The sequence below is a fragment of the Podarcis pityusensis genome (assembly GCF_964106645.2).
Source record: "Podarcis pityusensis genome assembly, chromosome: 18".
NCBI classification, from domain to species: Eukaryota; Metazoa; Chordata; class Lepidosauria; order Squamata; family Lacertidae; genus Podarcis; species Podarcis pityusensis.
In genome coordinates, this window is record NC_138043.1 from 155,024 (window position 1) to 173,156 (window position 18,133).

Consider the following 18,133-nt stretch of genomic DNA (forward strand, 5'->3'; position numbering starts at 1 on the left):
GAAAGGGAGATATAAATGCAATCAGTAATAATAGTAATCTATAAGAATTGGCTAAGATTGAAAATGCCTTTTTTCTGGGGGTACGCATGCCCCTAAACCTTTTGTGAATCTTTTGTCCATTTACTGGATTTATTTTCCCCGATTTGAACTATAAAATGGTGATTTTCTTGAGTCAAAATGAGAGGACCCCTTAACATTTTTTTAAGGAAAAAAAGCACTGATCTGTAATAATTTGCTAATGCCTCCAATCAAGCGCTACTCCGGAGGAGGACCATTGCAAATTTCAGGGGGCCTAAGTGAGCCATTGGGGCTGGATGGGTTTACTCGGGAGTAGAACCCGCCTCGGATGGTCTCGAAATGCAAAAAGCGAGGCACCAAAATAGACCTGGAAACCGAAATAAAAGGGTCTTTAAAATGAGGAAGGGGCGATGCTAAGTGGGCGTGGGAGGGGCTGCAGCTTCGCCTCCCCCGCACACTTTCACTTGCACGCAGCCCCTCGCGCGCCTCCCCCGCACCAGGCCCGGGCCCTGACGTCACTGTGACGCGCTCCCCCCACCCCCTCGCCCGTGACGCGCGCCCAGCCGCCTTAACCCCTTCCTGCCCGGTCGCCTCCCTTTTGTTTGTCATTTTTCTTTTTCCTTTAAACTGGGGAGATGAGGAATAATAAAGCAAAAACAGAACATCTCCCTCCACTCCCCAGTTGAGTCGCAGGATCCTTCCCTCCTCGGGCCCCCTTCCAATTTGTAATCTCCTCTTCTTTCTTCTTCTTTAAGTTTGCAGAAGTTCAACAGGTGAAGTCTCTGCTGAATGCTTCACTTGTTGGATTCCATCTCCTTGTTTTTTGCCACCCTCTTTATACACCTCTGGCCTGGCTGTGCCAGGATGTAAAAGTACGTAGAAATGATCTTTCTACTTTTAAAAAATAAAATACTGTATTTTTCTGTGTATAAGACACCCCATGTATAAGACAACCCCTATTTTTTGAGCCCAAAATTAAGAAACAAATAATTGCAACATTCCATGTATAAGACGACCCCTAATTTAAAACTTTAAAAATTGGGGGGAAATATAGTCTTATACACAGAAAAATACAGTAATCATGTTGACTCATTTCACCTTATTTTTATATTGTGTAGACCTCTTTGACGACTTCAGGCTGCGACGCACTTTAGGCATTTGTGAAACAACAACAGCAAGGAATAAATCTATCAGGTGAAGCTTTTTTCCGGCATGGTGGATAGGCAATAACTGCACCCTTTGGATATCTGCCTGTCGCCCGGCTTTCAAAGACACAGGAGGACTGTTAGGGGGAGGAATGTCAGGCTCGCCTCTTTCTCTTTCCTCATCCTGCCCCTCAGGCATTGCTGACTTTTTAAAAGGGTGGGACTCAATCTGCAGACTGGCCTGCGGCAATGGCCCTGACAAAAGTGCCTCTGCGCTTACACCAAGGGCACCTCTGAGCTTTGTAAGACCGTCTTTTGCAGACTGGGGTGGAACAGCAGCTGGTAACATGCACAATATCCTTGCAAAATCCCGTGTGGAGCAGTGGTTAGCGTGCCGGACGAGGACCCAGGAGAGATTGCTTTCTCTCTCTGGCTCGCAAAGGGTTAAGCCCGAGCCGCACACAAGAGCCTTTTGGCTCAGAGGCCCTGGTGACCTCAATGGGGAGCCAAGGGGGGTCCAGGCTCATAGCTAGCAGCCCACACCCCTCCCAGCTGCTCCCGCAGGCCTGCCTTCCCTCCCAGCTAGCATGCAAATATATTTTATGTGCCAAGCTGGTGATTCAGTGCTGCTCCGCACCAGGCCAAGATTAACAGGCACCCAAGCCGAGCTGCTTAAAAAACCTGCTACGCCACAGAGGCCGCTGCTGGCGCTGCTTTCGATTTAAATCTCTCCCCCTGGTGTAAATTGTTTTTCTTACGCAGCAGCCCTGGTGTAAATTGTTTTTCTTACGCAGCAGCCCGAGCCCTCCGCCAGCTCCTCTCCCCTGCCAAGTCGAGGGCTGGAGGGAAGATGCGGCAAAAAAGGAAAGATGAAAATCTCTGTCTGACTCCCCAGGAGGGGCGCCCCCCCCCAGAAAGGAGAGGGAAATGTGAGGGGCTCCCCCAAGGAGATGCAGGGCTGGGCTGCTAGCCTGGCAGGTTTGGGAGGGGGATCGGGTCAGCTTGGAGGGAAGGACAAGCCTAAGTCACAAGGAAGGACAAGCCTGTCAGCAGCTAATACGAATAGTTTTCCTACTGCATCACGTAATTTCTCTATTTTTAAAAAATAGTCCATTTTTACCTAAGTTTTTAAGATATTACAAGCGTTACTCAAATCCTGCCAAAGTTTTTAATTGTTTACAGCGTTCTCTTAAATAAATGGTGAAATTTATTCCTTCCTGGTTTCTGATTTTCCCAGTAATTTTCGCCCTTTCGGCGTAGTCCATCATCTTCGTCAGCCATTCATCTCTGGCTGGGACTTTATCTTCTTTCCATCTCTGGGCCAGTAGTAAGCAACTTTCTTGGGTTCAGATTTGGGGGGAATTGGGGGTTCCCGCTGGGCCCATTTCCCCAGAGGCTGGGGGGCAACAGGAAGCCCTTTGCCAGGAGAGGCAGGAAAGGGGAGGGATCAGTCACAAAACGTGCCCATTTCCCCTTTTCTCTCTTTCCCGCCTTCCTTTCTGCTCTGCTGCAGCGGCACCAAGAATGAAAACATCCTTTCCAGGCTTCCTGACCCTGAAATGAGCTTTGCCCTGTGACTCCCTCTGCGATTTCTCCAGCGTAGAAAAATCTTTCCCTCTATGAAGAAGGGGGGCAGCCAGTGCCAGATTGACGTCTAAGCTCAACAAGCTCTAGCTTAGGGCCCCCCTCTCTTGGGGGGGGGGCCCAAAAAATTAAAAGAAAAAAACCTGGATGTACATTTCCAAAATACAGTATAAGATAAAAAACAAATGAAATAAAACCTATTTGCAGCAACCGTGTTTTGTGTTGTGTCGGCTCCTATGATGTAAGTCTGGTTCGAAACAGGGACTGGCCCAAAGCGCACCTGGTGAGCTCTCTGGCTGAGTGAAGATTCAAATCACATGGACAGTGTTTTTCTTTCCTTTAAAAAATGTCTCATTTTGACTCAAGAAAATCACCATTTTATAGTTCAAGTCGGGAGGCAATAAAAACAGTAAATGGACAAAAGGACAAAGATTCACAAAATGTTGAGGGGTACGTGCACCCCTGCGTCGCCCCCAGAAAAGAAAGTACTGCACGTGGATTTTGTTTTATTTTTGCATCGCTGGGGGTTGGACTAGATGACTCTGGAGGTCCCTTCGGTTCTGTGATTCCGTTCTGTGATGGGAGCCGTAGCGTAAAAGATGGCCTGCGCCCGGGGTCTGATGGGAACTACACAGGATGCCGGACTGAGGAAGGGCGGCTAATCCAGCCCAGTCTGACTTCCCTTTGATCCCCTGCCTCTGCAGGGGTTTGTGGAGCAAGCAGCAGGCCGCAACCCAACAGGGGCAGCTCTGATTTCCGACAGCTGCCTGGGCAAAAGCTGGCAGGCTTTTCTCGAGGCGGGAGAGGCTGCTCTGCGCAGGGTCTCCCCCCCCTCAAAGGGGCCAAGCGGTGCACATCTGCTTTGGATTAGCCCCCTCCCCCCTCCCATCCCACCAGCCCTCCCTGGGGAGCCCCTCCCTCTCTGCTGCAGGCCCTGATAGGCTTCCAGGAGGGGAGGGGGGCAAAAGAGAGGCGCCAAGGAGGGGGGCTTATCCTGATGCTCTGAGTAACCCCTCTGTTGAGCTTTCGCTAAGGACACTGGCTTTCTCCAACTCTTCCCTGACCTTTCGCTGCCGTTGTTTCTCTGCTGCACTACCGTTTATTTCATTTTTGTACCATTTTAAGGAGGCTGCCTCGTTCTTTTTTACATCTTCGCTCCCTGCAAAATGCATCGAAACATGTACATACCAAAAGGCTGTGGCTCGGGCAGAGCCTACTCAGAGGAGTGACATTGACATTCACGGGCCTAAGCGATTGGTTTCCCATCCGTTGCATGTATAAAAGCAAGTTCAGATAAATAAATACCGTATTTTTCTGTGTATAAGACCATGTATAAGATGATCCCTATTTTTGGAGCCCCAAATTAAGAAATAAATAACTGCAACATTCCGTGTATAAGACAGCCGCCAATTTCAAACTTTAAAAAATTGGAGGGGAAATATAGTCTTATACATGGAAAAATACAGTACCTTGGGGGAAAAGGTGAGATATAGTTGTTGTCAGCACACATCTGTCTCAAGAGACAATGGAGTGCGCCTCCGGGGGTGAAGTTGAACTACTGTGTTAGCACCAAAGTGATCTCCCTGGGGGGCAAGCCTGGGTTATGTTTCTGGGGGTCCTGGGCTGCTCAGATGGCAAGACCCTCTTCTCTGCCCCACTGATGGGGTCCAAAGGAAAGCAGAGCAAGACGTTGGGCCCCAGCAGGAGTTGCCGGAAGGAGGTAGACAAAGGCGCCATCCAACCGCCTTAGGGACTCCTATCCCACAGGCAAAGGGGTCTTTTCCTCCCAAGATGCAGGCTGAGATGGGGTCGGACTTTCCTGCCTGGAGAAGTCGGGGTGGGGGAGTCTGAGATGAGGTTTTCTCCAGGTCCAGGCCGGCTTTTGGGCGGTAGGGAAACATTTAAACAGTGTAGCATAGCATAGTATCTAAATCTATTTTATTTGCAAAATACGGAAATAAACAACTATCTGACTTTTAGAAGACATCTGAAGGCAGCCCTGTTTAGGGTTAATGTTTGATGTTTTATCGTGTTTTTAATATTCTGTTGGGAGCCGCCCACAGCGGCTGGGGAAATCCAGCCAGATCAGATGGGCAGGGTATAAATAAATATTATTATTATTACTATTATCTTCCAAATGAGAGCTTCAAGTGATACCGGGAGCTCACACTTCTCACTCAGCTAGTATACCTACTTAAGGCACATATGTAAGAGGCTCGTTTATAATTTTATTTTGGAAATGATGTCCCAATGAACTGCATTGTTTTATACTTTCCGAATGGCCATTTTACAACGCAGTTGTGCTCTACATTATAAATCCAGCAAGAGCTAGAAACTGCTCCTTTTTCTTTTCCAATGTATTTCTTATCCATAATAATGATTTTGAGAATGGGTGTGGCACAGGCAGATTTTTATTCCCAAAGTGTGGCGCAGAAGTTTGGGAACAGACAGAATGGGCGCAGGGAGCCCCCTTGCAAACTGGATTCAATGCAATCGAGATTGCAAACTGGATTCAATGCAAACTGGATCCAATGCAAGCCCGCGCGCAGCGCTGCCCCCTCTGCGCCCCCTTCCTCTTGGCGCGCAACCGGCGGCCAGCCCGGCGATGACATCAGCCCAAGAGGCCGCGCGCTGTTGTGCGCAGTTGTCGGCGCGGGTCGCCTGGCGACGGGGCGGGGGCGCGCTCGGGGGAGGGAGGGGGGAGGAGACGGGGGCGTGTCCCCGCGCCGAGCAGCCCTCCCCTTCAGACGTCATCTCCAGCCAATGGGAGGCGTCGGCGGTGAGCTCATAGCGGCCGGCGGAGGCTATATAGAGGGGGCGCGCTCGCTCGCCGGCGCATTAGAGAGAGAGGCGCGCGGGGGGAGGAGGAGGAGCGAGGCGCAGTCGGGAGCGGCGGCGAGGGGGCGGGGGGAGGGTCGTCGCCGGCGTCTGGGGGCGAGCGGAGCCCCGATCCGCAAAAGCCACCGGAGGAGCCGTTGCGCAAAGCGCCCGTTGCGCGCCAGCCCGTCGTCGAAGGGGAGGCGGGCGCGATCCGGCCGCCTGCCTCCCTCCCTCCGCAGCCGGCGGGGGAGAGGAGGAGGAGGAGGAGGAGGATGGAAATTCCTTTCTACCATGACGACGTGTTGATCGCCTTGGCGGCCTCGTCGGCGGCGGCCCTTTCTCCCTCGGCGGCGCGCCCCGGCGGCGCCTTCCCCGACGGCTCCAGCATGATGAAGAAAGACGGGCTCTCCCTGGCGCTCGACCCGGGCGCGGCCGGGAAGAGCCACGGCGGGGGCGGCCCCCACTCGCAGCAGCAGCAGCAGCCGCCGCCCCCCAGCGGCGCCCCCGACGGCGCGGCGCTGCTCAGCTCGCCGGATCTGGGCCTGCTCAAGCTGGCGTCTCCCGAGCTGGAGCGCCTGATCATCCAGTCCAACGGCTTGGTGACGACCACGCCGACCAGCGCCGGCGCCCAGTTCCACTTCCCCAAAGGCGGCGGCGGCGGCGGAGGAGGAGGAGGAGGAGGCGGCGGCGCCCCCGACGAGCAGGAGTTCGCCGCCGGCTTCGTGAAGGCGCTGGAGGACCTGCACAACCAGAACCAGCTGGGCGGAGGCGGCGGCGGGGGCCCCGTCGGGAGCGAGCTGCCCTCGGCCGCCAGCCTGGCCCCGGCCTCGCAGCAGCACGGCCCGCAGGAGCCCCCCATCTACGCCAACCTCAGCCCCTTCGCCGGCGCGGCCGGGGGCTACCCGACGGACGGGAGCCCCTTCCAGGCGCACTCGCGCCTGCCCCCTCCGCCGCCCGCGCCGCTGAAGGACGAGCCGCAGACGGTGCCCGAGGTGGCCAGCTTCGGCGACAGCCCCCCCTTGTCGCCCATCGACATGGACACGCAGGAGCGGATCAAGGCGGAGCGCAAGCGGCTGCGCAACCGCATCGCCGCCTCCAAGTGCCGGCGGCGGAAGCTGGAGCGCATCTCGCGCCTGGAGGAGAAGGTGAAAAGCCTCAAGAGCCAGAACACGGAGCTGGCCTCGACGGCCAACCTGCTCCGCGAGCAGGTGGCGCAGCTCAAGCAGAAGGTGCTCAGCCACGTCAACAGCGGCTGCCAGCTCCTGCCCCAGACGGCCGCCCAGCAGCCGCACCAGGTGCCGGCCTACTGAGCGCCCCGACGGGGCGCCCCGCCAGCCGGGACAGGCGCAGGAGCCGGGAGGAGGACGCGCGGGGGGGGGGGGAGGCGGCCTCTCTTCTCCGGACCCCGGCTCCTCTTCCGCGCGCCCCCCCACCACGTCGGACAATGCAAAGGTGGATGGCTGCGGACGCCGAAGGGGGGGTCCCCCCCTCTCCAAGACTTCCTTTGGGGCCGCGCGCGCACAGAGGACTTGAGACGTTTTTTAAAAACTTGCTGGAGGAAAGGGGCGCAGGATTTTGGGGAGGGGGCTGCTTTTGGAAGCTCCCACCCAGCGCAGCTGCCATTACTCAGTCTCACCCCCCCCTCCGGACTTTGCCCCTCTTTCCCCACCCCCTCCAAACGCAGCGTGCCCAGATGTGACTCTGCCTTCCACTCTCGGCCCTCCATTATTTCCCCCTCCTCCTCCCCAGAGACCATGTCTTTCCTCCCGCCATATTTATGTTTAATATGCCCCTCTTTTCTTGCGGTTTTTTGGGGGGAGGTTTGCCATTATATCCTATCTCTTTATCTATCATCACATTCCATTGTGCAGTAAAAATCCTGTGCAGGAGTTTGGAAAAAAAAGAGAGACTGTTTGGCTTCTTATTGCTTGGGAGAGTGTGGTATTGGGGAGGGAGTCTGGAGCTTTTATCTTCCCTTCAGAAGCAGCCTCCCAGATGTTTCTGGCCCTCGGTTGGCGAGGCAAACATCTGGAGGGCGCCTGGTTGGCAAAGGCTGGCCTTGCAGAGTCAATTTTGAGGGGAGGCCAAAAGCGTGGGGTGCCATCGCCCTCTGGTGCCCAGGCTGGGCACTGAACCCCTTGACACAGCCTTGGGGGGGGAGTGTGTGTGTTTTTGGGGTGACGTTGGTTATGTGGGATAGATTTCAGGACCTCTTAAAAGCCCAGCAGTCTAGTTGCTCTGGGTCAGTATAATTATTATTATTATTATTATTATTATTATTAGTATAATTTGTTACTTATACCCTGCCCATCTGGCGAGGTTGGGGGTAGGTTTCAGCTTAGCGGTAATTTTAAGGTTCTGCGGGTGGCTCCTTGTTTTTCTGGCCTGCCTTCCCTGGCAAACATTAGGAAGTTTAAAGCAAAACTATTTAAAGCAACTTTATTGCAAACAATTCTGAAACCATGTAAGAGAGTTTCGAAGTAACTGTAACAAAACAACTTGGAAACATTTCGGAACATTTAGGGCACAAAAGGTCAGGGTTTTGGAGTATGGACTCCAAATTTGAGTATTTCCTAATTTGTGTCCCTTTGAAACCCATTAATTCAAGTTCTGAGAACTCAAATGTTACGAATAGGTAACATAGTGTAGTGGTTAGAGTGTTGAACTACGACCTGGGAAACCAGGGTTCAAATCTTGAATGGATGGGTGGGTGGGTGGGGTGACCTCGAGTCAGTGTCTCTCCCTCCCTAAGCCTACCTCACAGGGTGGTTGTTGGGGGTAGAAGGGAAGAAGGCATCAATAGGCCCTTGAGCTCTTTTGGAGAAAGACGAGATAGTTGTGTACCAATAAATAAAAGACAGACAGATGGCCTTAAAATAAGTGCATTTGGACAACACCTGATAGTGAGTGATTTTGTGAGTGATTTAACGTCTTTGGCGATCCCTCATAGCCGAGTAAGATTCCATGTGAGTCTGTGACTGGGGAGGCCAATTCTGGATCTCCACGTCCTTCCACAGTGGGGACATAGGCTTCTGGGTGGGAGTTGATCCTGGTGAGGGTTTGCCAAGCGTGCCTTCCTCTTGGCATGTTTCTCCCTTGCATCCTGAGTTTGAGTGTCTTCAAAGCCCACGACCCTTTGGGAAAGGCTGTTCTCCAACTGGGGCACTCGCAGGCCAGTGTTTCCCAGTTGTCGGGTGTTTATACTATATTTTTTAAGATTTGCCTTGAGAGAGTCTTTAAACCTCTTTTGTTGACCGCCAACATTACGCTTTCCATTTTTAAGTTCAGAATAGAGGAGTTGCTTTGGAAGGCGATAATCAGGCATCCGCACAACACGACCAGTCCAACAAAGTTGATGTTGAAGAATCATCACTTTGGCAATGGTGATCTTTGCTTCCTCCAGTACACTGGTATTAGTTGCCTGTCTTCGTGTAAAGTGATATACTGGACTTGCTGGTCTAGTATAAATCTTAAGGGCTGTCCTCACTCACCTGCCTCCTCCTGAGCTTCTTGTTCAACTTCTCCTTTGGCAGCTTCCATCCTCTCAAGCCATACTAAGACCCTGAGGATGCAGCATTTGGGCAGGGAACTTAAGAAGGGGGCTTTGTGTATGAGAAGGGGGACTTTTTGTGGACTAGTGGAACATTAAAGGCTGGAGTACGGGTGGTCTCTGTCCTTTGGACCCCATCAGTGAGGTCAAGGGGGGGTTGTCTGGCCAACCCAGGACCCCCATGCACACTGGACAGGCTTGCACCCCAAACTTCCTTGCTGCTACTTAAACCACCCCTCCACTTAGAGCCACGAGAATCACAATCTCGATTCTGGCGAGAGCACCTTAGGACAGGGATAGGACATGTGCTTTGCATGTAGAATGTCTTGGGATTGCAACTGCTGCCGTTTCCAGGTGGGAATTAAACACTTCCTGCCAGAAGCCCCGGAGAGACGCTGTCAGCACACACTGTGCTGAGCTCAGTGCTCTTGGCATAAGGCGACAGCTTATTTAAATCCTCCCCTCACGTCCGTGAGGACTAGAATCTTTGGGGAAAATGCTATTAATAAATAAAAACAATAATTTACACAGCAGCACTGCAGCTGGGAACTGGTGGAGCTCAGGGGCAGAGCCTGCAGAAGAGACTCCTCTTTAAATCAGCCCTTTATTCCAAACACAATGGACTGGAAACTTAAATTTATTATTACGGAGTGTGCCATAACTCGCAGCAAAGGGGCAGAGGCTTGGCAGCAGAAGATCTCTAGTCCAAGTCCGGGTGTCTTCCAAGTAGGGCTGGGAAGGAGCACGAGACTCCTAACGTCAGGGTCGTGGGTTTGAGTCTCACTGGGCAAAAAAATTCTGCATTGTGGGGGATTGGGCTTAGACGACCCCCCCAAGTCTGTATCCTAGATTGCTAGCAGTTAGCTGGAGGGCCCAGCGGCTGGATGCAGTCGGAAGAGGCTCCCCCTGTTCTGCCTCACGGGTTTGCTTTGCCCTGGGACTCGGCCAAGAGAGGCGTCCCGGACTGGGCTGTGTTTACATCTGTGTTTACTTCCCCGAGCTGAGTACCGCAGCCAGGCCTACCTTGACTCCCCACAGCTTTATAGCAGAACCAGATGTGGACTGTTGTCCGATTGCTAGAGAATTGGGGGGCAATTTGCTGAGATTTGAGGCTGGGGAAGCGGAAGGGTGGGCAAAAACCTTCCCCCTTTTTCTCTCTTGGTAAGGGGGCTGTGAGCAGTGAGGGCAGCTAGCGGGGAAGACCCACAACCAAGAGAGCTGGAGCTAAATAAGTTGTTTTCAGAGCAGACCCACCAAAGGCAGCCATGCGCATTAGGTTGAAACCCTGATAGCATCACCAGAAGACAAGTGGGGCTGGGCCACACGTCCCTTGGGGTCTCCTCCAACTGTGATTCTCTGATTCTAGGATGCAAAATCTATTTTATTATCCTAAAAAGGAGAGGGGATGGGATTTCTAGTCCTCACGGGTGCACATCAAGGCGAATTTTTATTTTTTGGTCGAAGGCCACTTTGGGATAATATGACAGGGGCCACATTCCTGCAGGAAGAGGAGCCAGAGCTGATGTTGGGCGTTTCTGAAGAGGGAGGAAGGAAGTATAACACAGAATAAAGACAACCCTGGTTTCTGTTTGCCCCGTGGTTGCCTCAAATGAGAATCCTTGACCTTATCAACCCCATTGGATTTAAGGAGCTCACTCTCAAATAAGTATACAGAGGATTTTATATATATATAAATATACATACGCACACAGTGGTACCTCGATTTTCAAACATCTCCGTTGATGAGCATATGAGTTTTCGAACACTGTAAACCTGGAAGTAAATGCTTCAGTTTTCAAACTCGCGTCGGAAGTCGAACAAGCCACGCAGCTTCTGTTTTCAGTTTTCGAACATTTCAGAACTCGAACTGTCTTCTGGAATGGATTACATTCGAAAACCGAGGTACCATTGTATATATATATTTGTACACACACACACTATCTGAATAATGGGGAAAGGGCATGTATAAAACTCCTTGAAGACAGAAGAGGAATTAGAAAAAGGCAGAAGGCAAGCAAGTTTGTCAATTCCCCAGCTGTAAATTCATCCAGGACCAAAGACCTGACCACCCTTCTTAAACAATACACTAGCCTCTTAGCATTGCTCCCTACTCGGGAGCAATTTCCCCCCTTTTTCTAGGATAAAGCCCAAGAGCCTCTTACATAAATAAATACAAATACCAGGGCAGACTCTTCAGAAGTGAAGAGTTAAATCAACAAAAACCGAGGGACACGGCAAGGGGGATTCTAGTGAGATGGTTCAGTTTCGGGCATCTAGATCCGCTGTTGCTTTTGTTGTAATAACATTTCTATCTTAGACCTTATCATTCTCACAACACTTTGGGGGTTTGGGGTACCTGGAGATGCCAGGGGGTTGCAGCTGGGCCATCTGCAGGCAAAGCACGGGCTCTATGCCACTGAGCGTATGGGGTTTTGGGGGGTACCTCTGTCGGAGGGCACATTCTGCTCCTTCTGGGGCAGTTTGCCCACCTTTGGTCCCTCCCCCTCCACTCAGCTCCCACCTGTGGCTCCATGAAGCTGCCAGGATGTGCTGGCAGTGGCCCCAATCCCGGGGATGGCTTTGACTGGCCAGCTGAACCAGGTGAGGGGAGCCGATGGGGCTGAGACGCCCAGGGATTGAGGGGCTTCCCCTGTAGGCGAAGAAGAGACCAAGCGGGGGTCCAACGGGCAAGAAGGAGGTTTCTGCCCATGCTGGACAGGAAAGTGAGGGGCAGGGGGGGCTTGTCCACCTGGGAAGGGAGCCCATCTAAGAGAAGGAAAAATAATAATTATTTTATTATTTATACCCCACCCATCTGGCTGGGCCTCCCCAGCCACTCTGGGTGGCTCCCAACAGAACACTAAAAACAGAGTAAAACTTCAAACATGAAAAACTTAAACAGGGCTGCCTTCAGATGTCTTCTAGAGGTCGGGTTAGTTGCTTATTTCCTTGACATCTGATGGGAGAGGGTGCCACCACTGAGAAGGCCCTCTGCCTGGAAGGCTCTGACCCTAAACCTCCTCTGCCTTGTGGGATATATTTGGGAGAAGAAAAGGCTCGGGAGCAAACGGTTCCTTGTAGGCCTCCTTCCAGCAACTCCTGCCACCAAGCTGGTGCCAAACATCTTGCTCTGATTTCCTATGGACCCTATCAGTGGGGCAGAGAAGGGGGCCTTGCCATCTGGGCAGCCAGGACCCCCAGACCCACTGCCCAGGCCTGTACCCTGGGGAGATCACTTCAGTGCTGCTAATGCAGCAAAAACAAAACAGGAGGCAGACACACTGAGTTCCTGGTCTCTGCATTTGCAGCCGGCGCTGTGATTCTCCCACGGTTCGACTTCCCCTCTGGAGGCAAACTCCATTGTCTCCCAAGACAGGCAGATGCCAAAGGCAGCTGAGTAAAATGTCCAAGTTCCAATGTCGGACCGCTGGTCCATTTTGCCCAGTTCTGTGTCTATGCCGGCTGAGAGATGCTCTCCAGGGTTTCTGGAGTGTGGCAGGCCTTGTCTGCCTGCAGATTAAAATGCTTTAACGCGGCCATCGTGAGATCAAAAAGCAGCACGGACACCTTTCAAAGGCAGCAAAAGGAAGAAAAGCAGCAAATCAGGAGTTAAAAAGTTGTTTTCGTTGGAAGGGAAATGGCTGCCGTAGGGATGGCGCCACCTGGCGCCTTTCCACCGTAACATCGCCGGTCCGTAGCTTCTGACTTTGGTTGAGGTCGGAGCCCCACTTGGGCGAAAGATTCCTGGGGTTGGACTAGATGACCCTCGGGTCCCTTCCAATTCTACAATTCTGTGATGATTCTTCACAAGCCAGGTGATGGCGTATTGCAGCAGTTCTCCGAGGGTGGGGCAGGAGAGCAAGAGGGGCAGGAAGATTCAAACACACACACACACACACACACACACACACACACACACACACATTCAGGTATTGCCTTTTTTCTCTCTCTCCCCCCCCCCCCCGAATTTTAAAGGTGCGGCTTATATTTGGACGTGGCTTAGATTCAGGCCAATACATTATATTTAAAAATTCAGCATGGCTGTGAGCCAATTTTTATTCTGGGTGAGGCCCAGAGGGGGAAAAATGTGAGTTCTGAGCTTGCTTTCCCTCACCTGTCCAGAAGGGGGAGCTGTCAGGCCACGCTCCTTCCTTCTTTCCAGGTGCCAAGCATCACAAGCCAGGATTTGGCCGCTGCCCAGGTGCCCGCCTCCTTGGAGAGGTGGCAAGACAGGTGCCTGGGTCCTGTTCGCAGGCGGGAGGAGACTCCTTCAAGCAGCTGCTGTCCCTGCCTTCCCCCTCCAGGAGAACCGGGTTCGGCTGCCATGGCCGTGTGGGTCCTTTTGCTGCTGGTGGTCTCAGATCAAGGTAGGGGGCTGGTGGGGGGCTGCAAAAGGACTGGGACCTGGGGCAGCAGCAGCAGCATGGGCAGTGCCAGATTCACATCTAAGCTCAACAAGCCCTAGATTAGGGCCCCACTCTCTTGGGGGCCCCAACGTTTTTTTAAAGGGAAACAAAACTGGATGTACATTTCCAAAATATAAGATAAAAACCAAATAAAATAAAACCTACATCCAACAACAGTGTTTTGTGTTGTGTCGGCTCCTCGGATGTAAGTCATGGGCCCCGCCTGCTCCCTCAAATATCCCTGCTTTGCTCCTTTCTATATATGGGGTGCCGACATTCTGCATGGACTGGTTGCAGGGCAACATGCGCAAATGGCTTGAGATACCTCTGAGGTCCATCAATGACCATCTAGCATATATTCAACACAAACAAATTTACAATTTACGTATATCCAGCACTGCCCTTGGGGGTTCCCCAGCTGGTTCCCCCCACCCCATTCCTCTGCGTCCAACCGGTTTGTGACAATGGAGAACGGCTGCCCCATCGAGCTCCCAGCCCGTTTCTGTTGCGGTCTGATACACAACTCCCGGCCTCGCTGCCTGTCTTTGCCCCGTCCCTCTGGCAGAGAAGCAGGATGTGGGGAAGTAACCAAACAGACTGTGCCCACGAAGGTGGGGCAGCGCCACAATCTGATTCTGCCAGGTGTGTCGATTATTTGTGCCATGCAGGTGGAGGAACAGCCCTCCTCTTGTCTGGCAGGGAAAGGCAAGGCTGGTTGTAGCGGGCAGCCCTCGAGAGCCTGGGCCAATATTTGCACCCGTTCCACCTTGATGGGCGTCAGAGCCACACGGGCACCGTGCCAGGCAGAGTGTATTTTCGTTTCCCTTTCTTTCTGTCTTACTGTACTCAAGGCGTATCACTGCCACGCTGCCTGCCTCTCTAACATAAGAGAACCCCCAGTTTTGGAGGCAGTCTACCAGGGCCAGATTTAGGCTGGGTTGGAGTGTCCAGCTGCATCTCTTCTTAAAAAAAATAAAGCAAGATTCTAGTCCTCATGATTCTGAAAGCTGTCTGGCCATTGGTCCCCCTAGCCCCATGCTGTCTGCACAGACTGGCAGCGGCTGTCCGGAGTCCCAGGCAGGAGTCTCCCCCCGCCTACCCGTAGATCCCTCTGGGGATTGAACAATGGGACCTTTTGTCTTCTAGGTGAGATGCTCTCCCACTGAGCCTTCAGAAAACCAGAGGTAGACTAGCTTGGGCCATGGAGGTTCCATCGGGCCACCTTTAGCATTTCAGGGGGCTCTGCTGGATGACCCTTTGGGGTCCCAACGGTACACTGCGACGATTCACCCTCCAGTCTCTGCTTCTCAATTTGTATCGTATTATTTTATGCACTGTGGCTTGCAGTGGTTTTATTGATTGTAGTTTAGAAATTATTTATTGTAATTGTTAAGAGTGGATTTCTGTTTAATTTTTATATGCTGATATTATTATTCTTATACTATTCTAATGATTTCTGAATGTTACTTTATTTGATGCAGGTTGCTTATTTTAAAGCTATGTTTTATTCTCATGTTTTTGTATTGCATTTGATGGTTATAAGACATCCATTCTTTGTTTCTTCAGCTTGCAAACTGCCTTGGGTACAGTAAGACAGAAAGACGGTATACAAATTAAAAGTGATGATGATGATGATTCCTTGAGCCGTGGAGGTTTGCTCCTTTCTGACTTTCCCTCCCCTCCCGTTGCAGTTGTCTCAGCCAGCACACAGGCCACTCACAGCTCTTCAACAGCAAGCCCCCCGGCCATCTCTGAACACCTAAGTACACCCAGTTCCAGGGCGGAGGAAACCTATGCACCCCACAGCGAGATCAGCCCCATGGCATCAGAAGCACCCACAGAAGAGACCGCCTCTGCCAACCACACGACTCACCCGGGCTCCTCGCCTCCTCCCAGGCCCACCAACAGCACCACCAGGGAGGGGGGCAACACGACAACCACCGCCCCACTCACAACCCCCCTGGCCAGCTCCAGGGAGCCACTGCTCACCAGCCGAGAGGCCGCATCCGCCAGCCACAACTCCACCACAGGTGAGAGGCAGGTGAGGGTGCCCTCTGGATCCTGGCAGCATCCTGTGCTGTCTCGAGCAGCGATATTTTGCCTGTCCAGGATTGGGGGCTAATAATCATTTTTGTAGGGAATCGGATTGCAAGGGGTTGGACTGGATGACCCTCAGGGTCCCTTCCACAGTTCTCTGATTCTGTTAGGATCTTCCTGTAGACAGCTCCTGTATCTTCCGCAGAAGGCTTTTTTGAATGAGGAGCGTTCACAATGGCTTGCAATAATAATAATAATAATAATAATAATAATAATAATAATAATATTTATACCCCACCCATCTGGCTGGGTTTCCCCAGCCACTTTGGGTGGCTCCCAACAGAATATTAAAAGCACAATAAAACTTCAAACATTAGAAACTTCCCTGATGTCTTCTAAAAGTCAGACAGTTGTTTATTTCCTTGACATCTGCTGGGAGGGCATTCCACAGGGCGGGCGCCACCACTGAGTAGACCCTCTGCCTGGTTCCCTGTCACCTCACTTCTTGCATTGAGGGAACCACCAGAAGGCCCTCGGGAGAGGGACCCCGGTGTCTGGGGTGGAGACGCTCCTTGAGGTATTCTGGATCATTTAGGGCTTTCAAGGTCAGCACCAACAACTTGAATTGTGCTCGGAAACGTCCTGGGAGCCTATGTAGGTCTTTCAGGACCAGTGTTATGTGGTCTTGGCAGCCACTTTTTATCCTGCCTTACAAGCAGAGTATTAAAGGCACCTAAAAAAGGCATGTGTGTTTAGTGACGCACAGTGTATTTGGAGAAAAAACAAAACTCCTTCTCTGAATACAAAATAAAACCTGGAACAGACACAGAGTGAGAAGATGCAAGGAGTTTGACTGCAGCTGGATCAGGCCCAAGGGGGTCCCATCTAGTCCAGTGACTCCTCAAAATGACCCCCCAAAAGAAGCCCCACAAGCAGGAACTGAGTGAATCTGAGCCACCGGTCACTGCAGATTATGTGATGGGTGCAGAAATTCGACAAGGTACAACTTTCTTTCCAGCATGGAGGTGAAGTGATGACAGGGGTGCACCGGTTGAATTCCTGCCTGCTCTGTATGGCTGGGAAGAGCACAGGAAAAGGAGCAGGAAGCAAGGCAGGGGACATGAACTGATTGCAGGTCTTCCTTGGTGATCCCTCGTAGCTGAGTAAGATTGTTTCCCATAAACATGGTCTTAATAATGAGTCCGTAAGTGACCATGGAGGCCAATTCTGGATCCCCACGTCCTTCCACAGTGGGGACATTGGTTTCCAGGCGGGAGTTGATCACGGTGAGCATTTGCCAAGTGTGCCTTCCTCTTGGCACATGTCTCCCTCGTGTCCTGAGTTCGAGTTTCTTCAAAGCCCACGACATCTTTGGTAAAGGCTGTTCTCCTGCTGGAGCACTCGCAGGCCAGTGTTTCCCAGTCGTCAGTGTGTATACTACACTTTTAAAAATTTGCCTTGAGAGAGTCTTTGAACCCCTTTTGTTGACCACCAGCGTTACGCTTTCCATTTTTAAGTTCGGAATAGAGGAGTTGCTTTGGAAGATGATCATCAGGCATCCACACAATATGACCAGTCCAACGAGGTTGATGTTGAAGAATATTGCTTCAATACTGGTGACCACCAGGCGGCACTGTTGCCTCACAATTCCCCTCTCCTGTTGGATTTTCTTACTGATGATTTCTGAATTGGAGGGATCCCGGGGGTCATCCAGTCCAACCCGCTGCAATGCAAGAATCTTTTGCCCAACGTGGGGCTTGAACCCACAACTCTGAGATTAAGATGCTCCAGCAACTGAGCTCATGAACAGCTAACAGTGCGATTTGCTGCTGACTCGCTCCTGACAGGTGTGTGTTTGTGTGCATGCAGAAACTAATGTACTATATGAGGGTAATTTTTAAAATAAGTGTTGACTCGCCTGATTTTGCCTCTGGCCCAGCCCACGACGTGGCCCCTCTGAAGGGAATGTGGCCCTCGGGCTGCGAAAAGCTTGTTTCCAGGGCAAACGCTGGCAAGCTTCAAAGCCGTGTGTGTCTCCCCGACAGCCGAAGCCGGCGAGGATGCGCCCATTTCCCAGAAGCCCGGCCTGGTGGCCATCATCTGCATCTTCGTGATCATCCTGCTCATTGGTGCTGTCGTGGTCCTGGTGAAATGTTACAAGGGGAGGGAGCCGGCCTTCCAGAAGCTGGATGAGGTCCCCATGGTGGGTAGATGCTTGGGATTTTGGGGGGTGGCTGTGTGGGGAGGGAAAGTCCCCCCCACTTCTGGAGCTGTGGTTAAAACTACGCTTCCCTCCTGGGCTGAGAAGGTTGAAAAACCTTTGGCATCTCAACAGAATCTCATTGCAGCTTTAATTCCCCTCTCTGTTTTCTCTCTTTCTTCCCTGCAGGGCAAAGTCACAGAAGGTTCTCCGTTTGCCCATTTCCCTCCCAAGTAGCCTGGCTCCCCTTCCACCCCACTCCCCCCAGGGCCTGCCGAAAGAAGGGCCGCATCCTGCTGTCACTTAGCATGTGCAATAATAAGAATAATAATAAAAGTTTCCAAATTTGTCCCCGTGACTTTCTTGGGTGCCG

The 18,133-nt window shown here is 52.0% G+C and overlaps 2 protein-coding genes across 2 annotated transcripts; both read left to right on the forward strand.

Moving 5' to 3' along the window:
• The first annotated feature begins 5,704 nt into the window (after nucleotides 1-5,704).
• JUND (JunD proto-oncogene, AP-1 transcription factor subunit) lies at nucleotides 5,705-7,470 on the forward strand. The gene has a single exon (XM_080989134.1). The coding sequence runs from the start codon at nucleotides 5,840-5,842 to the stop codon at nucleotides 6,875-6,877; it is 1,038 nt and encodes a 345-aa protein (XP_080845260.1). The 5' UTR covers nucleotides 5,705-5,839; the 3' UTR covers nucleotides 6,878-7,470.
• Nucleotides 7,471-13,145: 5,675 nt separating this feature from the next.
• CIST1 (colon, intestine and stomach enriched 1) lies at nucleotides 13,146-18,109 on the forward strand. The gene is made up of 4 exons (XM_080989283.1): nucleotides 13,146-13,484; nucleotides 15,215-15,553; nucleotides 17,606-17,763; nucleotides 17,950-18,109. Exons 1-4 carry the CDS (start codon nucleotides 13,442-13,444, stop codon nucleotides 17,995-17,997), a joined length of 588 nt encoding a protein of 195 aa, XP_080845409.1. The 5' UTR covers nucleotides 13,146-13,441; the 3' UTR covers nucleotides 17,998-18,109.
• The last annotated feature ends 24 nt before the right edge of the window (nucleotides 18,110-18,133 follow it).